Below are 26,915 nucleotides of genomic sequence, written 5' to 3' on the forward strand. Positions count from 1 at the left end.
AGTGAGTATTTCACTGAATGGAGCGGGGAGATGGAAGATTCACTCACACCCCACACAGGACAGAACTAAGAATACAATACAAAGCACATCTGTGCTTCCTTCATCCCTGAAGTACCCCCCTTCCATGCCAGCTGGCCAATCTTCTTTCTCTTTACCCACCTCTCCCTCTAAAGCTCCCCCCTCCTTTATAACGTAATGTTCATCAAAAGAAAGGGTGGCAATTAGCCAGAACACGACCACTGCCATATCTGTGGTTCCTCAAGCTTCCCCCATGGTGTCATCCTCCTCCTATAGGTGTCTTCCCACCCTGCTGTCCCACTGTGTGCTCATGGATCCTCACACTAGCCCTGCAAGGGCTCCCGTCATTCCCAGCATGCTGAAATGGTAAGAGGGCAGAGAGAAAACCAGAGACTCACCCAAGCTAAGACAGGATACAAGACACATCCTCCAGGGCTTGTTAGAGCCCTTACCCACCTATGATGCTGCAGAGCAAAAGCAGGTGGCCTGGGAAATGTAAACTGTAAGGCTGGGAATGAGGCATGTGTCTTGGTTGCCTCTTCTCTACCCTAGGCAGCACCTGTTCCATTCCCATTACTCAAGCAGCCCCTGCAAAGTCATACATATGAACCGCCCCCCCCCTCGACTGAGAAGGTCCTGTCTTCTCCCAAGCCATCCTGCCCACAGATGAAACACAGTGACTCCGTTATTCTGTTGCTTACAGAGGTTAAGGGACTTGCTAAAGCCACAGAGCTGTCCGGTGTTACTGACATTAGGATTTAACAAACCCAGGAGTATCAAACATCCAGCACTATCGAAGCACTAGGGCAATAGGTCTCTCTAAAGAACAGAAGGAAATCGAGTCCAGAGTTAGGTTCAGATGGAAGAAAAGAGGCGTTTCCTTCCTTTCCAAGGTGACCACAGGAAGCCAACACTACCTAAACAGGGATTATAACTGCTGATCGGGTGGACTGACCTACATGGAGGTGTCAGCGTAGGCTGGAGGAAACCCCTGTCCCCACCACCCTCCTGGTACTCTCCCGCTAGAGGGAGGGCGACTTACAAATGTGACTGGCGGCTGGGTCGTGTTTATTATGGGTCATTAAGTCCCTAATGGGTTATACGTACACTAACCTCCATAGGCATTTCTACCTCTGCTCCATGCTGCCAGCCAGACAAGAAAGCCGAGGCCTACTCTTTCTGAGTAGGCCCCACGCAATGTTCTTGCTCTGTCCCAGGCTTGGCAGCCAGCTGGGGGCAAGACCTGGATGTAGGAAGCAGACTATAAACCGAAGCCCCAAGCAGACTATAAACCGAAGCCCCGAGCTGTTCTCCTGTGCTGGTTTCCACTTTGCTGTCTGCTCCTTGTACTGAATTCCAGCAGGGCATTAAACAGGAAAGGAGTGTTTGGCAAGGCAGGAGGATATGGCCATTCCTTGGGCCCTGGTTTTGATACTAACTTAATATGGCCAAAATCTAGGGGGACAATATAATCTATAATCCCTATTAGGAGGCCACTTTTGAGAGTGAAAGAGGGCATTATTAATCATGCCAGGACAATAATGCCCAAGTAAACTGGACACATGGTCACCTTATCAAAACCATCAACACTTACCCTGGGTCCTAACCCCCTACCTTGATCACATAGAGACCGTAATTTTTATGTAATAACTAGAAAGAAAGCCTAAGTCCAATAGCAATAAATAATCATGAAACTTAGCACTGGTATATTCAAGGTTCTAAAAGGACTAAGACAGAAATAAAGACAGGAAGGCGGACCTACTCAAAAGTTCTGCCCATACCCCCTATTTTGTTTTCGTAATACCATAAGGCTTTATTTGTATAAAGCATTTTGCAGTTTACAAAGTACGCTCACAGGCATGTTCTTCCTTAACAAACCTGGAAGGTAGGTAATAGGTTGGGCACATTGACAAAGGCCACACAGCAGAGGCAGAACCTATTTCAGGATCTGGGCTAGCCTAGTGTCCTTCCCTACCCATGCTGTGTCCCCTCCGGGCAGCTACTCTGAATGAGCTACCAGATTGTGCTCTGGATCTAGAATACTGGGAACAAAGGGGCCAAGGGGAGACAGTGGACCAAAGAGATAATCTGTTGCTAGAATCAAATCAGCTGCAAAGACGGTCATCACCACCGTACATATTTCAACCAGAAATATGTTTGTGTGCATTTATTTTCAAAACCATCAGGGACTACGTAAAAAAACTGCCTATTCTCAATGTGGTTTTCTAAACAATTTTCCAAGATTCTAATTTTATATGTAAATTAATTGGCAAAGAATCAAACACTAACATTTAAAAGTGGTTCTCAACGGGGGCAGCACGTACCCTTGCGGGGGCATTGGGGTTGTGACTGAGGGGCAGTGGGGAGTCCCCTCCTTTATCTCCACTTCCTCTGGAAGTCATATATGTTAGCGGCACACAAGACCAAAGGTGAGAGGGAGGACAGTCCGTGACTTCTGACTCCCATACAAACCTATCATCTGCGGGACTAACAGGCTTCTGAGGCCCAGCCGCGGCCGGCGGATGATCATGTATTACTGCTCGCTGCTCTCCCAGGTCACAGTTGGCAGAACTCCTGGGAGTTCTACAGATCTGCAAAACTCATTTCAGGGAAATGGGACCTTGGTGTATTCATCAAAAACATCATGCATGCCTTACGCACAAGAGTATGCTCTGACCGAGTCCACATAGCCCGTATACTGTGCCTACGGGACATGGATTCAGAAACTGTGTGGCTAATTTAGTCCTTTCTCTCCCTAGCATGTTGAACTCATTTCTTTCTTCAGTATTCAGACACTTTAGATAAGAGTGGGGTTAGAGAAGCACAAATAATCCCACTATGCACAACACAAATCAGAAAGTATCAGAAGATCTAAAGGACTAACTTGATTCAAAGTTTTCCCGGTTTGACAGAAGGACTGTCTCCGAGAGAGAACTTTGCAAACGGCCAAAGACGAGGGATGTGATCTTATCAGGCCATGCCCACTGAACGCATTCATACTGCTAGGATGATCTGATGAGCATAATGTAGAATTTAAAGTACAAAGCTTTCCCTCTTGATATGAAATGGTTCAGTTCTGTCCAAGTCACAAACATCCCCTGGGCTCCAACCATCCAACTAGACAGTAAGATACAGATTGCATCCTTCATGGGGGCTGCTTCAAATGGGCACCTGGATATCAAGACTGACTAAGGTGGGGGTGCCTGGGTGGCTCAGTCAGGTAAGCAGCTGCCTTCGGCTCAGTCATGATCCCAGGATCCTGGGATTGAGCCCCGCACGGGCTCCTTGCTCAGTGGGGAGCCTGCTTCTCCCTCTCCCTTTGCCGCTCCCCCTGCTTGTGCTGTCAAATAAATAAAATCTTTAAAAAAAAAAAAAAGATTGACTAAGGTGTGCACAGTATTGAGAGGGATGTCCTAGAGGCCCATAGTAAGCCACTCCTCTCTCAAATCAGCTGACTGAACAATGTTCTGTTGTGGAGGGCCGTCTTCAAGAAATGCATAGAGGGTCTCTAATCCCCAGCACAGCACTGAAAAATTCTTTTGCAGACAATTCATAATGAGTGGCAATCCACAGGAAGAGAGCGTCATTTATACCTTTAATATTACCTTTGCAAAATGAAGGGAAGCAGTGACTGTTTACGGGGGTGCAGAGGATATGGAGACTGGGCACCACAGAGTTGGGGACACCAAGGAAGGAGTTAGAACTCGGGGAAAGAATGAGGTCTGGAAAAAAAAAGGGTTTTGCTATTTTCTTATTTTAAGAAAGGAAACCTCACCCAGACAGAGAGGAAAGGAGACTAAGGTAGAAATGGAAAAGAATGGGAAATTAAGGAAGAAGTGCTTGAACACAATCACACTTTCTCTCTGTGAGACCGCTAAGTAGGCAGTAATGAAATGATAAAATCCTAACTCCTGGGGGTGAATCTCTCCATTTTGTTTTGTCTTCTTGTTTAGGGTTCGCTGATATGTCAGAGGCTGGGCCAAAAGGGCATCTTGTCTTCATGAGCGCACCAGCACTGCTCAGTACATGGGGAAGCGGTGCTCCCCTCCCACCCTGCTTAAGGAAAACCACCTATACACACAGCTGACGTAATGTGGGGACTAAAAGGCTTAAGTAAAAAGACCAAGAGTCAGCCCTTAGCCATGATTTCCCAAACCCACCTTTCTGCTGGTAAGAAACTAATGCCACAGTTTGATCAGCATAGTTGTGCTTGCGTTTGGTTGAGGACTCCACCTCTGGGGGAGGACTGAGAAACTCACCAATGACATGCCATAGTTCTGCACAAGACAGCTTCATGAGGGCCACAATCCTCACCAACATACCAGGGCAGGAGGAAATCCGTTTTGCAGAAACTTCAAAGCACGTGCATAATATACTGAGATCAATGAAGACCACAAAAGAAATAATACACCAATGAGAAAATAACAGGGATTCTTTATAAACGTGTATGGGATCGAAATTATCCCTTCCACATGTATATATTCATTCCAGAGAATTAGGAGATTTACTTCCACATAGCCTACGGGGACCATCTCCAGAGCTTCCCGTTCCCCTTGAATGGCCTCCTCTGGACAGAAGTCCCAGCATGACAGAAGTGGTAACTCTCGATTCCCCACACGGCCATGACCTAGATCAAGTCCAGCTGTGAACAAGAAGGACATTTTTAGAAAGGAACCAACTCCAGACCACTCCTTCTGTGGTGGGAGCCAGTTTAACAACATGGCTCTCTTCACTTCTGGTATAGCTGGACTTGGGCACCGACTCACTGCCAACTATCGGAGGTGTTAAATACCAAGTGTCTCATTACAGCACTAAGAACTCCACAAAAAGACTGAAAGTGTTTACTGGAATCAGCTGTCACGTGTGGCTTCTAGGCAGGAAGTCTCCACACATGAAAGAGGGATACAAAGCCAAACTTACACCACGCCTCCCAGGCATCCAGACGTGGTACGAGGAGGTCCAGAAACACCCAAATGCCTATCAGCCGATTTTGTTTACATTAAGTTAATCGAGAACATTCAAGAATTAGGCTTCTGAAAGGCTGTTTTTATTTGTCAACCCACACAAATTGCATGTTGTATTGCCTATTTGGGTTGAGAGCAATTTCAGTAAATTATGACATTCTGCTACTAAAGGAATGGCCTCGCCAGCTCTTTTCAGTCCTTCACAGGAGAGGATTAAACTGAATGAACAATATAACCGAAACCTGAGAGCACAGGAATTTCCATTATGAAATTACCTATCTGATTAAATTTATAATGGCAATAAATAATAGTGGAGGGAGCTTCTGGCATATCAGCAATTAAAACTCAAATAAGAAACAAGTCTACGATCAGCAGCGTTGTGGCTGTGTTTACAGCTTGGCGATTTCAATATGGAGAACACCTGGTATATATTAAAAGCACTTACTAAATCATCCACGTCACCACCTTCTGCAAATATGGCTGCTGTGTCTTCATTTGGATTTTCTTTAGGGGCCAGAAACTGTGAACAGAAAGTCAGGGACACCACGATGACATTTTTGCCTCTTTGGATGAAAGGCACGGTCTACTAGCAGCGCCACAGGCAGATCTAAGAAGGCTTGCTTCGCAAAGTCTCACTGCAACAGCCTCAAAGAAACATCATCTGGATGCACACTCCTTCCTCTGGCCCAGGTGAGAGGACTGATTTTGAAGTTGAAGAGCCCACATTCCCTAGTCACCATGAGAAAGTTCTTGTGAAGAGGGAGGAAACGACACGGCTCGCCAAGGCAGTGACCCCATGGATGGGCCCATGTCAGGTGCAGAGGTCAACTGATATTCCCATTTCTGCTTCCACAGGGGATATGTGTGCTCATTAGGGTTAAGAAAAGAACCAGACTCCCCAAACCGATATGTCTTCTCTCCTGAAAGGAGCATAAGAATCAAGTGTTTGAACTCAACAATTAGAATCTCATTCCTCAACTCTGCAGAGGACAAAAGGAAGACTTCCTGTAAATGACATGAAACACAAAAACGGGTGAGCTTGGGAGGCTGGGCAATTCCTTTTCTGGAAATCCTTCAGTAGTGTTAGGAAATGTCTGAAAAAGGAAGGTGGATGAGAAAGCTTCTAGTGCATGATTCTGCTCAGCATTAGTACTCTAGACCTGGAGCTTCTAAAAGATGCGCAGAAAAGCAAGGGCCTTGAGTTGAAGTCTGCAAGGATCTAGGGATGAAATTCAGACTTTAAAAGGGTACTGGGTCCCCTTGAAAATCATATGAACACTCCTGCTCTCTGTCCTGTCCCTCTACGAAATAGCAGTGGGGACTCCTTTCCTCAAGGCTCACGGTAACTGCATCTAAGAGTTAGGTTTTGTCCACCACTTATCTAACACGCGAAGGTGATCCATCTTCTGGTATCATAACTACTTGAAATGGCAGCAGAGCCAAACCTGGAGGAATGTTTTTAAAGGGGAAGCTGGAAGGTGGGGCATCCCTCTCCCCGTCAGCATTCCTCAGGGTCCGTGTGCGCAGAGCACGCACACGCTGAGCGAGCCTTCCAGCGCCCTTCTGCTCTCCCGCGGCTGCCTCCACCCAGGATGGAAAGGTGTACTTTTCTCACTGCCTCAACATGAAAACAAGGCAAGAACTGCTTTCCCTATACATTCCTGTTATGGTACAATGGAAACCATTGAGGCCTCTGAAACCTAAGATTTACAAATAGGCTAATATATATCTCTTTGACAAACCATGAACTAAATTCACTCTCAAACATCAGGCTGTGTGCAGCAAGTCTCAGGAAGCCAGGGCTGCAGGTCCTTCCATGCCTCATGTCCAGAAACTCACGCACACAGGTTAACAAGAGGAGACAGTGGAGGCTGCATCTGCAGAACTGGAACGGTGGACGTGGTCATGACAGTTTGCTTTTGACTCAACTTCCCTCCTGGACTTTGTTTTCCCTCAGTCAAAACCACCTCACCATTCATTAACTTCAGTTTTGACTGAGAGAGTAAGGAATTTATCTTCTTCTATGGACATTTATGGATCTCTCCATAGCCCCTTGCTGACCTTAAATTGGACCATGCCCAACGCTGGGAATCAATGGTATGAGAGACAGGAAATGCTAGCGAGGGGGGGAAGGGGTATAGTCTGCAAAAGAACTGTAATGGAGCTTCTGTATCATTAATTCTATTTATTTACTTTGGCTGATTATTAATAAAGATATCTGAGGGCCAAGTATAGATAAATTATTCACACATGTATTTGCATGTGGTGTATGGCTAAAGACTAAACTCTGGTCTAGCCCAGACTCCAAGATATCTAGGATACCCTAGATTATGATTCTAATTATTACTAAAAGTGGTTTTTACTTTGGTCTTCTCCTCTTCTACTCATTCCATGAACCCGCATGATTTTCCCTATACTAGAAATGCGCTTGGCTAAAAGGTAAGACTTACCCAGTTTGGGTGAAGAGAATTAAAAGTAGAGCCGTGTCTTCCCATAAGCCTCTGCGGGGCCACAAATGACGAGCCCCTCCGAAGACCGACAGACTCCCTGGGCTCAGCAGTTCTGCCGGCCACCACACCCTTTATCACCCTTGGTAAGAGGATGCGCAGTAGGCGCTTCCAAGTCTAGGAAACTCCTACCGTTTCCTGGCACCCAGCCTCTACGAGCCCCCAGCTCCAACCCCTCTCAGCCGCACAGCCCCTTTCACAGTGTGATGGCCGGATCGGTGAGGGCAGGGCTGTGTGCACAGTGTGGCCACGCCACATACAGTTAAGCACAAACGGCGCACCCTGGCGACCAGGCTGAGTCCTAGGAAGACAGGAGCAGCAGCAAGCACACTTGCACTGCCATCAAGGGCTACACTCGTGCAAGTGATTTTCCTGACAGATCTGCTGCATACTTGCGCGTCAGCAATGACGGCTGAGAGCTGGGCTGCCGTCCATTACCTCCCCAAAGCCCCAGGCAAGGCGGATCCCTTACACATATCACTCGTCTTCATCAGAGTTTTTAACTGCAAGTAATTTGCAGGCTGTGCAGAGTGACGGGAAGCCAGAGATACAGCAGAGAATTCAATGACTGGCCTCCTTCCTCAATGAAAGCAACAGATTCTCTGAACCCAACAGGAAGGGGCAGGCGCCAACTCTCATCTTTTCTTGTGTTCTTTCCCCTCTGCAATGCTCAGAAGTTGAGAACAAACAGGAAGGACACTGTGTGACGTACTCTTCCTTCCTCAAACCACCAGGATTTACTTGGGGTTACCAAGAAAGAGTGTCCTTCCTTGGAGAGCTTTATGACATGGATGAACTATTACTTTGCAAGCACGCTGAAATACAATCCTGGCCACAAGCAGAGAAATGGAGTCAATAACGCCTGTACAGAAACTTCCAGTCTAATCCCTCCAGAAGACTAAAAACTAACAATCAGCTTGTGCTCAGACCCTTACCAATCCCCAAATTAAAATCACATGGCTTCCACTGGGCTGACTCCAACACCATCAGGTGATTCCAAAGACTCACCCATAATTCAGATGCATAAAAGCATCAGGAAGAACAAGTCTGTTTGCATGCATTTTGTCTAGAAGGACATACGTCTGAATTCAATGCCCCGGTATCTTAGATCACGCTATAAAGGCAGTATCGCACAGCAGAGAAATCCTACAACCTAATGTGGGAGAACAGAACCCTAACCTTAGCTCTGTTAGTTCCTCAGTAACCCTGGGCAAGCTGCTGGACCTTTCTATAATTAACAAAATGAGACTACTACTACTACTCACCCTATTTCATGGCGTTGTAGCGAGTCTCACACGAAATAGGGCATGCAAACTTGCTTTGTCATACTGTAAGTTGTACGTTCCAATTCCTAGGAAAATACCCAATACATGTCCACCAAGTGATACGTACAAGAATATCCATAGCATTTTTAGGGGCGCCTGGGTGGCTAAGTCAGTTAGCCATCTGACTCTTGATTTCGGCTCAGGTCATGATCTCAGGGTCATGGGATTGAGCCCTGTGTCAGGCTCTGCACTCAGCAGGGAGTCTGCTTGAGATTCTCTCTCTCTCTCTCCCTCTGCCCCTCCCCCTGCTCTCTTTCTTCCTCTCTCTAAAACAGATAAATAAATCTTAAAAAAAAAAAAGTATCCACGGCATTTTTATTCGTAATTGCTAAAGTGTGGAAAGAATCAAATGCCCATTGTCAGGAGAATGGATAAATATATTGGGGTATAATCATAAAAGAGAGCACTACATAGGTATACTAAAGAAAGAACAACTCTTAACATCATGGATGAATCAAAAGGTTAAGGACAGGCAAAAGTACTGTCCAGTGACTGGTGTCAGAAGAGCGGAAACCTCAGGCGTCAGGGGTTTCGACAGGGAAGGGCACAGGGAGGCTTCCGGACTGACGTAAATGTTCTTTAGATCTGAGTGCTGGTGCCCAGAGGTGTGAACATGTAAGACTTTATCAGGTTGCACATTTCACATCTGTGCATTTATCGTATGTATGTTTCACCTCAACAGAAATTTTAAAATTGTATATTAAAAGTATCAAGCTCTAAACAAATGCCAGGTAAAATTGTGGTACTTTCCTTATTGCTTTTCTTTGAATTAGCACAGAGAACAACTCCACCAGAGATTTAAGGTGGAGAAGGAAAGTGGAAAAGAGCAAAGGAAAATATCATGGGGTCAACAGGGAACAGTAATTAAAGAAAACTATTCTCAAGAAATGATTCTTAAACTTTATCTTGTAAGTCCTCACAAGACTTTGGAGATCTCTTTAAAGCTCACACACAGAAAACTGGGTGCACTCTTGCAAGAGGGACCTCGAGCATCTTTCCCATATGTAGATGTGGCTGGTGGCATTCTAAGGTGGAGGCGTGGTGCCATGGTGTGACGGGGGGACTGACCTAGGTCTGCAGGGGTCTTGATTCTAGTCAATTCTGCTAGCCATGAATTTGCCAGGAGACAGTGAGTAAGTCAACAACACCTCTCTAGACCGAGTCTGTAAAATGACCAGACTGCTAAACTCCTATCGCCTATGAGGCTAAGGTGGAAAATCAATGTCAACAACAATAAAGGCCAGATTAGGCAGCTACCAGAAAAACTAGTGCTGAAAAGATACCAACCCCCACCCTCCCGAGTTCGTATCAAATGCTTAGATATAGCTCGGCCCCTTGGAATCCTGTTAGGTACAACGCTGCAAAGCCACGGGGATAAGTCCTCTTTCCCCTCTGTGCTCTTACTACAGAGTAAAAAGAATGGAGGACTGGAGATCAGTCCTAGAACAGGACTCCTGGCCAGGGACTTACTAAGAGATCTCAGCCATGTTATTTTACTTCCCGGGACCCTAAAATTCTTCATCTATAAAATAAGGAGTTTGGACTAGATCAGTGTTTTTCAGGTTCTGTTCCTTAAGGTCCTGAAGGTTCTTCCGAGTCCCCTGTGCATGGGCAATCCCGACCTGCCGCACCCACTGCCTACCGACTGAGGAGCACCTCCTTTCTCTGTTTCATAGATCAGGCCTCCCTGTAAGCTTTAGTTTTAAAAATAAAAACTCCATTAGAAGATCATTAGAATTCTTTCCAGCTGAATAAAATGATATACAACTTAAGCCAATTTCCTCTGCCTTAGTTAAGGATCTGGCTTGTTTTAATTCTTCTAACCCAGGGCTTCCCAACATCATTATCAACATTTTGGGCCAGATAATTCTTGACATGGGGGCTGTCCTGTTTCCCAGCATCCCTGGCCTCTGGTTGCTAGGAGTCAGTAGCAGCCCCTCCCCCTGCGGTAAGCACCCAAATGACTCCAGACCATGGCCAAATGTCTCCTGGGGAGCAAAATCATTCCTGGTTGAGAATCACTGTTCTAACCCTAATATAGGTTAGCAAGAAGAAACGTATTTAAAAAAGAAAAAAAAAGTCTTTGATAAAGAAGATAAACTTCAAATGAAGAATCAGCCTCTCCTAACCTTCCACAAGTCCAGGTGTTTTACTGATGGTGGCCTGAGGCAAACAACCTCCCAGATGCTCCTGGAACATGCCAGGATTAGCAGCACGCCACCGGCCCACTGCAGAGCCATGTCCTGAGAAGAGTTCGAGAGACTCTACCAAACATCAAGTGCTAATGATATGTCTAACAGTAACAAACAGGAACAGAAAAAGTGAAGTCAAAGAACTGACAGGTTATAGTGACAAAAATAAATGTGAAAGAGGGATCATGTTTATGTCTAGGCTTCAAAATGAAAGGGGAGCTGTCAGTGAATTTAAAAGAAAGTGGCTATTTAAACTCACGTCGTGGAAGAACTTTCTATTTCTTTTTTTTTTTAAAGATTTTATTTATTTATTTGAGAGAGAGAATGAGAGAGAGAGAGCATGAGAGGGAGGAGGGTCAGAGGGAGAAGCAGACTCCCTGCCGAGCAGGGAGCCCGATGCGGGACTCGATCCTGGGACTCCAGGATCATGACCTGAGCCGAAGGCAGTCGCTTAACCAACTGAGCCACCCAGGCGCCCGAACTTTCTATTTCTGTAGCAGGACTGACTTACCTAGATTTCTCAGGGTCATAAAATCTACACTTTTCAAGAATACACCAGAGAGAAATGGCTCTCCTTAAGAGATGCAAGTGTAAAGTTATGATTTAATTTTCATTTAAAATGGACATCCCTGGATAATTATTTCCTTTCAAATCATCAACATTTAATAAAAATAATTCAACAGCTTGCTAACTTTAAATAACTTATGTAAGTGCCTTAGAAGACTTGAAATGGGCTGTGAGTACTGCTCTTCAACCTCTGATTATAGTCAGGTTTCCTTAATTGATTATACGGCGAGTGACCAAACTCAACACTTCCTTTGAAGGCGATATACATACTGCAGTGCACTGTTGTCAGAAGAGACTACCATCCCTGACCGGGCTGAGGCGTGTCTCTCTCCTGGGAGCCACAAGGAGCCAGCTTCTCTGAGCCAGACTCACCCCCAGTGATTCTCCCCGTCATCCCCCATGCTCTCTTTCACACTTCTCTCCAAAAACCTACAGGTGCCATTTAAAGACATTTTTAATACAAATGATTTCATTTTTCCCCTGGGAAACAAAATTAATGTTTTTAAACATTAAACAAAAAAAAGATGGCAAGTTCTGAGTTATCCTCAATTACAACCAGCTGAAATCAGTTCTGCTGACACTGGAACCATGCAAGGACACTGCCCCAAACCTCGTCATTAACTCAAAGTCCTCTGCAGCTGAATGAACAGACATGAAGATTCCCCATGGTTAGGCTCTGTGCCCTTAAGTTCCAAAGAAGACACCACCTTTGCATCACAGAACAAGCCCCAGATAATTTGCGAGAAGCATGTCATCCTTCTTAGATTTCTTTCCTCTCTACTATTCTGGACTCACTTAGCTATGACACCTTTGGTTAAGATGAACTATACTGCTGAGAGGAAAACTACTACCTTTTTAGATTGGTGCTCTCGTCTTCCTTCAGTAACAGTAACATGTACTCAACTCTCACCTGGATGACAGATTTTTAAAAATGCAACAATGACTGGGGCACCTGAGTGGCTCAGTCATTTAAGCACTTGCCTTCGGCTTAGGTCATGATCTTGGGGTCCTGGGATTGAGCCCCACATCAGGCTCCCTGCTCATCGGGGAGTCTGCTTCTCCCTCTGTGCCTCCCCCTGCTCGAGCTCTCTCTCTCTCCAATAAATAAATACATAAAAACTTTAAAAAAAAATGAAATGCAATAATGACTAAAATTAAATGATTTGCTTTGACTTATTTGACTTGTTTAGCAAAAGCTGACTAATAAGCCCTCACGCTAAGTGATGGTTAATTTCATGTGTCCACCTGGCTTAGACCACAGTGCCCAGCTGTGGTGCTAAACACTAGTCGGGATGTTGCTGTGAAGGTATTCTGTAGATGTGATTAACATTTACAATCAGCTGACCTGAAGTAAAGATTACCCTTGGTCATACTGGTAGGCCTCATCCAATCAGCTGAAGGAATCCTGCCTCAGGACTGTAACACAGAAATCTTGCCCGAATTTCCAGCCTGCTGGCCTGCCTTACAAATTTCAGATGTGCCAGTCTCCACAATTTCATGAGCCAATTCTTTAAAATAAATAAATCTCTCCCACACACACACACACCCATATATATAGTCTACCGGTTCTGTCTCTCTGGAGAGCACTGAGTGATACACTAGTTCCAAGGGGAAATATTATCATGCCATTGTATAAAGTCACAAACAGAAATAAAATCAAGCCGTTAAATGACACCCTGTAGAGTAATGACATATTCACAGTACTGACTGTGGTGGAAGAGGTACAGACATAGTGGAGCCCCTTCTGAGACAATCCTCAGCATGTCAGTGTGTGCTTCTAAAATTCCAGGATCTCACTTCCTGAAAGCAGGGACCATGTATGTTCTTTAACAAAACGCTTTTGCCAGGCAAAGTAGCCTTAATACAAATTCTCATATATTCTAATTTCTTTCCCAAAAAATACTACTGTTTCTGCCAAATGCCTTTTTGAGTTGAAATTGTAAGGCATCTTTAAATTTGGCCTGAATTTAGCCATAAGACGAATACTTCCAGCCTTGTTCCTGCCGTTCCCTTAACAGATTCCTGTCCGCCAGCCCGTATCAAGCTCTCTGTGAGCATGTGTAGTTACGTTTTTAAATCTCCAATATTCTCCTCTGCAAGCCTGTAGCTGTTTCTGGAGGGCAGGAGTGCCGTCTTATTACCCAGCACAGTGCCTAGCAGACAGCCGAGGCTTTAGCACGAGACCGAGAGCCGCTGGGCGCTGTGCCAGCAAGCCTGGATCAGTCAGGGACTGTCACTGAAGCTCAGTGTTACCAACCATATACTCTTGAGGAACTCTATTTAATTTTAACTCTCATCACAAACGTGAGGTATAATGAAAGATCACTAAACTCAATAGCCACATATACTTGATTCATAGCTGAATCAGGCTCAAACAGGGAGACCTTGGTCTGCTTGTGTCAATACATGAGTCTTTCACTAAAAACACCTCTGGATGTGCCTTACTCTGGAATACTAAGGTTTCTCTACTTCGCTACACATTATAATCACCTGAGGGGCTTTAAGAACTGAAACCCTGCCCACAACCCCATTTTGGATTACCAGAATCTTTGGGGGAGGGGCCTTGTCATCAATACTTCTTAAATAATAGCTCCCCAGGTGACTGAAGTGTGGCCATAGTGGGAATCACTGGGCTACCTGGATTTCATAGCCTTTACCAATGTCTCGGCTACGCTTGGTATGTGCTATGGACTTCAGGAGCTCTAGAGCTAATGACTCTGTGATTCCAGGTGAGTTCTAGAAACAGGGGTACAGTCTATGGAAGCCTGAGGGAGTTTACAATTTCTCCTACAAAAACGCTGTAGTTGAAGGAAAAGGAATTGGCCAATTGGTCAAATAAAGAATAGGTACACTAATTTAGTTACCCTTAAAATTTAAATTTTTCAAGGAGGAATGGGCGTCAAGAAAATAATACCCATTACAATAATTCATCTAAAGATGATATTATTCCACAATACCTTTTTGGCTTCCTCAGCTGTGATGGAACTTCCAGGGGCTTCATCTTTGGTGATCAGAGTAATTCCATCTAAAAAGTAATTCAGAGTGAAATCCCAGTGCAAAGCAATCCCAATCGTACCTTCCTCCCCACCACACCTCCTCCCATCTCTGCATTAGAGATTTTTAAAACTCCACAGATGCTCTTCTCTATAAGAAATGGAAGACTGTGAAGGCACTTAACTCACACTGTTCCTTCCATCTTATATTATCCTGTTTCCTACTTAGCCTGTGTAAAATAAAAGCCACATCTCAAATGCTATCTGCTGCATGAAGTCTTCCCTGATTAAATCTCTCCTTCAGAGTTTTCAGATCACTCTGTTTATGCCTTTGAAGTTGCTGTCATCATATCTTACCTTGTGTAACTATGTGTACATATTTTTTCTCTCTTAATGGACCATACTTTTCTCAAGGGCAGGGAATGGGTTTTATTCATCTTTCTATTCCCTTCAATGTAGGCATGGCACAAGCTCAGTAAATAAATAACTGAATGACTATATACTTTGGCCCAAACCCATTAGATACCCAATATAGGAAGCTGCAGACATTCTGACTTCCAGTAATGTTACTGGCTACTGATGGAATGGCAAGAGGCCCAAGGTTGGGAGGAAACATGCTCTCACAATGGTTATGTCTATCATTTAGCACATACATCAATTTTAGCTCAGTGAGAGCAATTCAAGGATAGAAAATATACCCTTCAGTTTTCTCTTCTTCCTAAGATTTTCTTCTGCCTCAAATGGCTGATGCATGATAAACTTTCAGAAAAGCACATACATTTAACATCCATTTGTACCTAGAAATGGCACAGGTCATGTGTATTAGGATATAAACTCTCAGAAAATATGTACCTTGTGTATGTCCTGTAAGTTTCCTTTCAGCAAACAATATGCTGGAGGCAATCAATAAACACCAAAACCAATCTCCTTCATCTACTAGGTCGGCAGCAGAGACACCAGAGTGATTTGAGTAAGCCCCATTCACCACCTATTCTAATTGCTTTTGCTCCCCAGTGTAGAAGTTAAAGGGCTGAAAAATTAACTGTCAGGGAAATAGCTGCCTGAGTGATGAAAAGCTGCCCCTTAGAAGCTGGATAGATAGATATGCAACTCCTTTTTACAGAGTTTGCACAGAAAGACAGGTTGAAACTAATCTGAGGGCCCTACTTCAAGTGAAAAGTTTCACAATTTACAACATCATTGTTTTCATAAGAGGTATTTTTAATAAGTAGTATCTTATACTTGGTTCTAAAAGAAAATCAAGTCAGGTGAAAAAAAAAAACAGGCAAAGGGCATGAAGGAAATCCAACATCAAGCCTAACACTGAAAGAGTGTGTGTTGCCTTCTTTCTAGGTTAAGTTTGCATTGGTCACTGTGAATAAGTGAGGGAGTGGCTTTGGTGCATGAAGACGCTGGTCTGCTGATATGGAAAGCCCAAGAACATACTCATGAAAGGTAGCAGGAGGGTAAAATGTGCGTGAGGTCAGTGACAGTGCTGTGGGTCAGGCAGGACAGAAGGGTCTAAGAATCTGAGAAAGGGGGCAGTGTTTGCCCACACAGGTCCTTCCAACAAACAGAAAGGTAACATCTTCAGGGTGCCTGGGTAGCTCAGTCGTTAAGTGTCTGCCTTCAGCTCAGGTCATGATCCCAGGGTCCTGGGATCAAGCCCCGCATCGGGCTCCCAGCTCAGCAGGAAGCCTGCTTCTCCCTCTCACACTCCCGTTGCTTGTGTTCCCTCTCTCGCTGTCTCTCTCTCTGTCAAATAAATAAAATCTTTAAAAAAAAAAAAAAGGTACCATCTTGGAAATGGGTCATGCTGCACAGAGTTCAAGACAGGACTTCCATGTTTATTTATTATTTATCACTTTTTATTTATGCTCATTAAGCAAGATTTTTCCGTTCACTGGATCCTGAGCATTTTCCCAAATCCACACGGAAAGTCACCAGGTTGCCACGGAACACATCATACACCATACTTTACATTTAGATTTAGAAAAAAGAGCATAAGTATTTAGAGAAAATGACAGAAGACACCTTACCCTGAACGACAATTTCCCAGAAATGATTTAACTGTTTCATTTCCACTTTCTCTCGAAGGGCTTTCAGGAAATCGTTAAATCGCTGCTCTTCTGAAAACTGGGGTGGCATGTGGGGGCAGAGCAGATACAGAAACAAGTCACTCCCGGGACAAAGGGCTACATATACGAATCCACCATTATTCATAAGAAAAATATAAAATGTCCTTCCTTTGGCAAATGGGAGATCTGGTCTGTCATTCCAAATTTCAGCTTGGTTTGCTGGGAACCAGAAAACCTTCCATCTGTGGAAGGTACACAACTGCTCAGAACCACACCGGTATTTCGGTGCTGTGCTTTTTAACCTTCAATACAGACAAAGTCAAACAAAAATAGAAGAGTTTCATGAATGCTCAATATGCCCATCACCCAGCTTCAACACCTGTCAACTCAGCCAGTCTTGCCCCGCGTATACCCCAATCTTCTCCCACAACCCTGGGACTGTTTGGAAGCAAACATCAAGCATGTTACGTCATCTATAAATATTCCTGTATGCAGTATCTAAAATCTAAAAAGAGAGGGACTTTTTAAAAAATACCAAAAAATTAGTAGTAATTCCTTAATAGGAGTAAATGGCCAGTCAGTATTTACATTTTCCCAATTATAAAACCCTTTTTCTTTTTCGTGTGTGTGTGTGTGTGTGTTGTACAGTTTTGCAGTTAGAAAAGGTCTCTACATTAAGAGTGGCTGATATGTCTCTAGAGTCTCTTTTGATGCTCTTCCATCTCTCCCTTGCTTTTTAAAAATTTTTTATTTTAAGAAATCAAGTGACCTGGTACTTTAAAGGACAGTTGATGACAACAGGGCACTGAAGTATAACTGGGCACTCCGTCTAGCTGGGGGCAGTGCTAAAAAAGCAATACACTTTCACTACCTTTTCCCACCTTACCAGATCCTTCTTCACCTGGGGCATCCTTAGTCTTATATTGACTCTGCCCATATTTTGTCTTTTACCTATAGGGCATTTGGATCATCTACTTCTACCCTAATTTCAACAATTTTCCCATTTTCTTAGCATTCTTTGTAAGAACCTAAACAATTCAAGAATTAATTTGTTCACTCACTCAGCCAATATTTAATAAGCACCCACATGAGAACATATACTACAACTGTGCCTACTTTAAAAATATACTTTCTAATTTAAACTTGCTCACTCTTGCCTAGAGTTTATGTATAAAAGCCTAGAAATAATTTGGAAGATTTTCACAGTGTTTTCTCAAAATTCCTAATAAAACAAACAAAAAAACCTACACAAAAAGTGGGGTGTGGTGCTGAGTAATTAATTTTCAGTGTTAATTTTTCCTGGCATTCCAGATCCCTACTCTCGTCTTCATAAAATCCTTCTCAATAATTACACCAACACATATTTTCCACCAATTTCTTTAAAATAACTTAGCTGGTCCTTTAATGAGTGGGTCACCAGAGGTTACAATGGAAATTTCCCTGGTTTCCTAAATAGGAATCATGCAGCCAGGGCTATAATGTAATAAAACACTAACTCCCAGGGACGAAGCATCCCACTCATCCCACCCATCTTCATGCTCCCTCAGAAGCGACAGTGATAGTAAAAAGACTTAGTCATTTTGGCATCTCTTGGCAAACACGGCTAGTCAGGGTGAGAACAACGGTTTCCAAAGCCTGTGCTCACTTGTGGGGTGCTGTATGTCTCCCCTGTGATGGTGGCTGACCGTTTAGGAAGAGGAAGACAGACTAGGAGAGCGTTACCTGAATGGCTTCTTCCCGGAAGACTGTGATGCAGTCCATGCTCTTCATAAAATACGGCGTTTCATTGGTATCCAGAAACTGTTCAATGTGATTTATTAGCTGACCACTTGCTAGAACATAAGACAACAAATTTATTTTCCTTGTTCTGAGTGACATTGGTTAGAGAGAGTACATGCTTTGTGTGCCTGTTAAGTATGTATTATGGTTCAAGAGCCTCATGGTCAGTATGCACAAAAGCTATTCTTCTTTGAGAGGGGGCGGATGGCAAGGGCAGGTGAGATGCAAAATGCTGATTCCGAAAGTCTGTATTTGAAAAGTTTGGGAATACTTACTGATATCTGTCAAGAAATAAAATTTAATTTCTACAATGCTTAGAATTATAGCTAAGTGTTCCTTAGGGGACTAACACTAAATGGTTTTTTAAAAAGTTGTGGTTCCTTTTTGTTTTCCCCCCAGAATTTAGGGGCCATTTGGGTAATTCCAAACCGTCTTTCCTGATATAGTCACAGAAAATAGATCCTCTAGTCCCTCCCCTAATCCTACTCATGATAAACGTCAAACAGTGCCAGACAGAGAAGAGTAATGAGCCAGGGACACCCCATCTTCTATCAATCACAGGTCAAATTAGAAAAGATCAGCCTTTGTCTTAATTTAATATAAATATCCCTTTAGAATGAGGAATCATTGCTACATATCTTCTGCCCTTGAACCTGAATATTCTCTCTGTTGCTCAGTAGTCTACAAGCCATGAACACTTAATAAACAATAACTGTCAGCAATGTCATAAATTCTACAGAAAGAGGAAATACATTATTAATGTTATTGTTTCTAAGATAGGCTGCAACTTGAGGCTGCCTAACAAACAAATATTTTTCAGTGAGGAAAAGAGAAACATAAAGTCATCAGGGAATATAAGTCACGGAGCAGATTGAAACTGACCGTTACGACTGGTACAGAACAAACCAAGGAGATGTACACATTCATGGCATAAAGGCTCAGTCTTACTTGTGCCCTGAAACCACTCACTCGCTGGCTGGGAGGGCAATTTATGCTGAACGGTCAAGGTGCGGCCACAATCATGGCCTCGTCTGAGCATCGTAATAGTTATGAATGGGTACATGCACAGTACTAATGAGACTACTTTCAAGGCTTGCCTATAAAGGCTCGAGGCCACTAACTTAATCACAATGACCTGGGCACTGCTCAATGCCTTATGAAAGACATCAAATTCAGTGCCATCAACTTAGGTCCTAAGAATCCTATAGCTTATGGAAAGGATTAAAACACTGGACAAAGCAGGGTGCCTGGGTGGCTCAGTCAGTTGAGCACCCGACTCTTGATTTCAGCTCAGGCCATGGTCTCAGGGTTGTGAAATCAGCCCTATGTTGGGCTCCGCGCTCAGCAGGGAGTCTGCTTGGGATTCTCTCTCTCCCCCTGCCCCTCCCCCCACTAGCATGCGCTCTCTAAATAAATAAAATCTTAAAAAAACCCCAAAAAACTGGACAAAGTGTTTCCTAATATAATCATTTTGCAGCAAGAGAAAAATATCCCCAGTAACTATTTCGTCTCTTCCACCAACTAGGAGATTATGATCTCCATTATAATAAAGTACTTAGCAAACTTGAGGGATTAAAGAAACACTTCCTTGCAATTTCTGAAATCTTTACCAATGTATCCTGCAGCGGTGAATTAATACCCAACAATACAAAGGAGAGAAGGGATGTGTGGATGGGTCTTTTTAAACAAGGTAAATAACAGAGCCCTGATTAGTAGGCAGAGTGGAAAACCAACAAGCAGCTCAAAGCAAGAGAAGCTATCTATCAGCTTGGAGCGGTGAAGTGACAGAGGGTTTGACGGCGCTCGTCCAGCACTTACAGCAGCCTGCGTGCTCAGAAGAGACCCACAGACAGTCACTCAGAATTACACATCTAGCCACAAGTAAGAGCCTTCACAGGCTATGGGTAGTAATCCCAGAGACTTAGCGTTCCTCCTTTCTTTTGAAATGAGAACCAGGGACCTTAGTGAGCTATAATGTAAATGTTTCTCTTTATGCAGTGAATATTTTCCTTACTTTGACCTAGTATGTATTTACTGTGTAACTGTTACAGGGAAGACCCTGGAGCGTGTTCTGTGGAAGACATGAAGTTGAAGATAAGGTCCTTGCCTTTGAGGAGTTTACAACCTACGAGGGGATATAACACACACACAAAAGGAATAATAGGAGGTAAATGTGAAGAGGACCATGACTGGTATGGAAATATATCAGCTGATGTGAATTTTTAAAAATCTCTGGTGACTGATTATAAGACATTTTCATTAATTAACATGGCTTTTTTGCTGGGCAATGAAAAATAGAATTTGGCCATCATAGAGCAGGAAACAGAATGAGCAAAAGTATAAAGAAGAGAGGTGGGAAAGGACAGGGTATGTCTGAAGAGAAGCAAATGGAGTCCAGACAGGAGGAGGGTAAGGAGGAGGAAGAATCAGCTAGGGGACAGGTGGGTGGTCCAAGAAGACAACAGTCTGTGTGAGGGTCCTGAGGCAGGATGGAGCTTGGCTCCAGAGCAACTGCAGGGGAGAAGGGTTGAAGACCAAGCCTTTAAGGAACTGCAACATTTAGAGCTCATGGAGAGAAAACAGAGTTGACAAAGGAGCTCAGGAGTGTTGAGGGAGACACAAGAAAACCAGGAGGGTACGGCGCCAAAGATGCTGAGATTAAAGAGGAGAGCTGTCTGCTGTGTCCAAACTATGACATAAAGACTGCAAAAAAAAAGAAAAAAAGAGTATAAAAAGCACAAGGGATTAGGTACTGAAGCTTAGGGAGTCCTTAAACCCGGGAGCCCATATATCAACTAAATAGAGACTGAACTGCTTTGCAAAAAACAGTTCCCTGACCCATTTTATCTTGACATATGATGGTGCGCGCACACACACACACACGCGCACACACACACACACGCGCACACACACACACACACAGAGTTGCCATCCTACAGGCAAAAGCAGAAGTCAATAATCCATTTGTAGTAATCATACAGGAAAGAAGGGATATAAAAAAAAGGAAGCAGGAGTCTCAACATCTACTTTCTACTGAAGAATGAAGTTCTTATGTATTTGTGGGCCTATTTGGATTGAGTTTTCTTACATGTTAGACTGTCTTTTCCTCCAGGAAGTTCAGGAACACAGGGAGATAAACATATCCACACTTGCAATAAAACCAATGAATACGAAGAACCAGATTTTGCCCTTCCAGGAATCATCAGTTACATGGCCTGTGCATTTGGCCCATGATTCTGAATTCTGTCGGTCTATCCAGACTATTTTGCGGTTCACTGACTATCATGAACCATTTAACACCAGCAAATAGCTGTGATGGATGATGCTTTAATATACTGAATATCACAATGGGATGTGGACAAGACTTCCCTTCCAAAGTCTGGTGGCATTTCATGTTTTCCTGACATTTTTAATAAAAGTAAAATGCAGAAATGGCAGACAAAAATAATATTCTACTTTGGCTTGATGACGCTTTTGAAGCCCCCATCCTCCCCACCCCACATAAAGGAAATGCTGATCATCAGGGTGCTTGTCTCCGCTTCCACATCAATTATAGGGTATGGAATGGCCTGTCAGTCTTCATACTCAGTAAATCACAGTGCCAATTATAATTCACCAAAATGCTTTTCAGAATTAGTCAGAGGCTCAATAATACTCATTAGTAGCTAATATAAAAGATGGCCATTGAAAGAGCCATCCATCTTAGGCAAGGGTCGTCATTTATTTCAAGGAGTCTTCAAAACCAAAATGGTCTAAATTTTGAGGTTTTAAATATGGGCATTATATATTAGCCCAGCATCTTACATATGTATAGATTGTTGATACACAAAATCAGTCTCAATAATATTTTAGTGTTAACACTAAAAATGCAACCCAGATACAAAAGTTTTATGTATGGGGAAAATGGCAGAGTTTTTTTGTTTAATCTGAAATGTATGTTCTCCCTCTCTAGAGAAAATATTCACCACCACCCAAAATCCCAGAAAATGAATCACCTCTCTTCTTCACAGGGGCCAAAACACCTGGGGCCATGTGCTTGTCAGCTTTTTTTTTTTTTTAATATTTTTATTTATTTATTTGAGAGAGAGAATGAGAGAGAGAGAGCATGAGAGGGGGGAGGGTCAGAGGGAGAAGCAGACTCCCTGCCGAGCAGGGAGCCGGATGTGGGACTCGATCCCGGGACTCCAGGATCATGACCTGAGCGGAAGGCAGTTGCTTAACCAACTGAGTCACCCAGGCGTCCCTGCTTGTCAGCTTCTAACTTGACATTTGTTTACTACCTCTGTTCTCTGCAAAGATGTTTCCAACAGAATGAAAGGAAGTCATTTATTGTGGGTTTTTTCCCCTTCATCGGACAGAGCCCAAACAGCAGTAGGTTCGCTCATCCGTCACACATTATATATAAAGGGCTGTAAAACCATCTCAAATGATTTTGCTCAACCCAGGCATCATTCAGGACATTTCCCAATTTAATCCTTCTCACTATCTCAACGCCTCCTGTGAACTGTACTTATTGAAGGGGTGCACATTTTACAGAAGTCGGCAGTTAAATTATTTTTAAATGTTAAGAACAGATTTACACAATGACAGTGGCATCTTCATAAAACAAACTTAAAAAGTGATGATATAAATTAAGCACTTAAATAAGTATATGGTCAGGTCGGTAATTAAAGGGAATAAAATAACAGTATTTATCGGCAAACAAAACTCAAAGCAGGTAGTCCAGTCTGCCACCAATTAAATGCACATGTAAATACAATCACCATTTTAAGCCAGAAACTTACAAGAAACATTTGCCTGATAAGAAAATGAGCCTGTGTTTTAATATAGGCAACTAGAACAGAAATGGATCGCCAACAGGCTTATGGCTCTTTCCTCCAGGATAAAAATTGGTCATCGTGGGTAGAGGCTGTGTATCTACCAGCCAGGGTCCAACCAGAAGAAGAGAAATCACTCTGACAAAGGAAGTGCGATGCAGGCAACTGTTACACAGGTGCTGGAGGGCTGTAAAGCCAACTGAAAATGGTGCTGTAACCCAGAGCTTAGGAACAGCAAGAAGCCCTCAGCGCCCCTTGGCAGTGCAGGGGAACGGGGAGAAAAGAGAAGAGAGAGGTGTAACAGCTAGCGCTCAGGGGCCTGTCCGGTGGGATCTGAAGCCATGGAGGACTGGAGACGCTGCCTAACAGAGAGGGAGGAAGAAATACCCCGGCTTCTCCCTCCCTCCTTGCCTCCTACCAATTTCCCACCAGGGTCTCCTGTTGGCTGAACCCTGTAGGAAGCCAGTTGTCATGGGAGGCTGCGAAATACAACCTGCAGGGGCTGGCTCTGTCCCGTCCCCACCCTCCACCCAGATCTGGTACACACATGGGAGGGGCGAGGAGTGGGTCTAGGGGCCATTCCACACAGTGTTACTATGAACCCAGAGAGGTGGATGCCCCATTTTATGCACTGGATAGATCCTGGAGACACAAAATTAACAAAGTATTCTTTAAATAATAAAGAAAGATAAGGGGCGCCTGGGTGGCTCAGTCGTTAAGCGTCTGCCTTCGGCTCAGGTCATGATCCCGGGGTCCTGGGATCGAGCCCCACACTGGGCTCCCTGCTCAGCGGGAGGCCTGCTTCTCCCTCTCCCACTCCCCCTGCTTGTGTTCCCTCTTTCGCTGTGTCTCTCTCTGTCAAATAAATAGATAAAATCTTTAAAAAAAAATAAATAAAAAAAGATAAAATGTACAGGTTTTTTTCTTTCCTTCTTTCTAGTGAGAGAGAATACAATGAAATTCAATGGAAAGTTACTGAAAAGGATCATAAGCATTTGTTTAAAGCTTTTCCTAACCAATTTTGTATGTGTGTATATATATAAAAATTATATATAAATTAAATAAATAAATAAATATATATATGTGTGTGTATATATATATATGGCGCCTGGGTGGCTCAGTCGGCTAAGCGTCTGCCTTCGGCTCGGGTCATGATCCCAGGATCCTGGGACTGAGTCCTGTGTTGGGCTCCCTGCTCAGTGGGGAGTCTGCTTCTCCCTCTCCCTCCACCCTCCTGCCCTCGCTCATGCTCTCTTTCTCTCATGCACTCTAATAAATAAAATCTTCAAAAATACATATATTTAAAGCGTACTTCTACAAAACCAGAATCACGTAAAAAAAAAAAAGAGAGAGACATAGATCTCACGTCTACTTAAAACATCTTTAGAGCTACATACATCTCCCTTCCTTCAGGTCTAACCCTGTGAAACCCAGCACACGGCGGCCACACACCTGTGTGGACCACGATGACAAACCAGAAGAACCGGAAGTGACTGAACCCTTTCACAGAAGTCAAAGGATCTTCTGAAGACTGAAGTACAAAAAAAGGTATCCTAAATATTTTCTTCTCCATGACAAAAGATATGCTGACTTATTTCTTAAATGTCCTTTCTGCTTCTATTTCCAAAAGAGGCTGGATCTAAGATCCCAGGCAGAATCTGCCCTCAATTGTTTGTGCTCCTGGTCTAGCACATCTGGTATTCCTGGTTTTAGTTTTGTGGTCTTCAACAAAATATTTTTGTTGGGGAGAAAGAAATCACCGGGTGGCAACAAAAGAAACTGAGAATTAGGAAAAAAAGATAAACTTTACAAACCTGAAAATGACGTGCAAATGTCTTATTCTGAAGCAGCTGGACTGTGAAATAGACATAGCTCTGCCCTGATCTTCCCCCTTTCAGAAGCTGTTCTGCGAGACAATTTGCCCCAGGATTCCCCACTGAGCAGACAGAGCTGCCCGCCTCCCCTCTGAGAAGAGAACAGTCCGTGGTCCTGACGCAGAGACCAGCACAGCCACAGTATCATGCGTGACCAGTGGCACAAGAAACTGAATGAAGGCACATAAAATGCTGACCACTCAACAATACAGATACAGCCTTGGCCGTTTTATTATCATTATTTTCTTACCAATAACTAAAAACTCAATTAAAGCCTCACCATTTAAGCTCCACAAGTTCAGTCACAGACCATTTTTTCATGCTTAACGATTTTCTCATTAAATGCAGTAATTTCTTACAAATTGCACTAATAAAAGTAAGTCCTGCTGGGTGTTCTCCCCCCCTTTTAAATGCTGCCTTTTCATTGATGTGTTAAATTAAAACCCCAGGCACAAGGAGCAGAGTAAATGCAAAGTCTTTATTGTCAGAATCCATTCCTGCAGACTCTTGAGATCTCGCTGGTTTTATTTTTGTTTTTATTTGAGCTGTGAGTCCTACTTTATAGCCACAGGACGGTCTCTTGGTCTTAGCTCACTCTAGAAAAAAGGTGATAGTGCGAGCTAATGAGAAACTATAAAAATGGCATCCAGCAAGCCGACTAGTGGTAAGCTCATTTTATGTAAGAGAACATTACAACAAATCTTCATTCTGGATGAATAATGGTTCTCATCTTAAATAACTTGAGTGTAAGACCAGGTCTGTTCCTGAGTCAGCTGAAAATTTTAAGTCTCCTGGTCAAAGGGTGGGTTCTATGGCATTCTATGGTCTTTTTATTTTTTATTAACAACATTCAATTTAACCATTAAAGACCCATTGAACATGTCCCACAAAACCTGAAGGTTATCCATGAATATTTACAGATTTACAGGGCATACAGCGGTTTGCTAAAGACCAAAGAACATCCATTTTTTTGTTTTTTGTTTTTAGTATAACTAATTTCCCCAATTCCAGGAGGGAGTGCACTTAAAGTCCAAAATTGGGACATGATGCTAACATAAGAAAGAAGCTAAAGGAAGACTTTTTCATCAAATGAAGTGACTTCTTTGGCTCCTTTGTGTAACGTATATGCCATATGCTTGGAAGTATGTGTTAGGTGTGGGGCTAGGGAGTAGAGAGAGAGGGTCTCCACAATTTTCTAACTCTAAAACTTGGTGAAGCTTCCTAAAATAAAAGTGCTATAGAAGAATTAATAACCTTACCATGTAGACATGATCCCATTCCAGATGGGCAGTAGGAGGGAGGCAGAATGCAAGATGACAGTGTTTGGTACTGTAGCAATTTTACAGTATCTGTCTAGCTTCATAGCAGAGTGGATGTCATCAACCTAATGCAGGAAGTAAGCCGAAGGAACCAAGTAGCCATAGTAACAGTGCAGCCAAGAGGAAACACTCTGGAACAGGAGACCAATCTGGCAATGGGATCCAATTAAAAGTTGGTAGTTGAATGGAATTGAAATTCCTGTATCAGTTGAAGAGATACAGTGAGTGGTGAGTCAGGCTCCACAGAAAGGAGAAGCAGGCGGCCACTGCTTGAATGTGCTTTTATGGACGATGGGGGCGGGGTGGTGGCACAGTGTCCTACGATGCCCTAAGAATCTGAGTCACTCTTTTTTAATTTTATTTTATTATGTTATGTTAATCACCATACATTACATCATTAGTTTTTGATGGAATCTGAGTCACTCTTAAAAGGACATATCAAGTACCAGAAAATTTAAAACAACTATGTTTCATGTGGTAAA

At 43.3% G+C, this 26,915-nt stretch overlaps 1 protein-coding gene across 1 annotated transcript in view; it reads right to left on the reverse strand.

Moving 5' to 3' along the window:
- Positions 1-3,411: 3,411 nt before the first annotated feature.
- The window catches only part of XRCC5 (X-ray repair cross complementing 5), a 91,465-nt gene continuing 67,961 nt past the window's right edge, over positions 3,412-26,915 (reverse strand). The window contains exons 17-21 of the mRNA XM_032402539.1: positions 18,367-18,476; positions 16,606-16,702; positions 14,531-14,598; positions 5,428-5,502; positions 3,412-4,660 (exon numbers count right to left, since the gene is read on the reverse strand). Of these exons, the coding sequence (XP_032258430.1) occupies positions 4,646-4,660; positions 5,428-5,502; positions 14,531-14,598; positions 16,606-16,702; positions 18,367-18,476 (365 nt within the window). The 3' untranslated portion in view covers positions 3,412-4,645. The remainder of the gene's footprint in view (positions 4,661-5,427; positions 5,503-14,530; positions 14,599-16,605; positions 16,703-18,366; positions 18,477-26,915) is intronic.

Source organism: Phoca vitulina, unplaced genomic scaffold (genome assembly GCF_004348235.1).
Source record: "Phoca vitulina isolate PV1807 unplaced genomic scaffold, GSC_HSeal_1.0 scaffold1, whole genome shotgun sequence".
Lineage (NCBI taxonomy): Eukaryota > Metazoa > Chordata > Mammalia > Carnivora > Phocidae > Phoca > Phoca vitulina.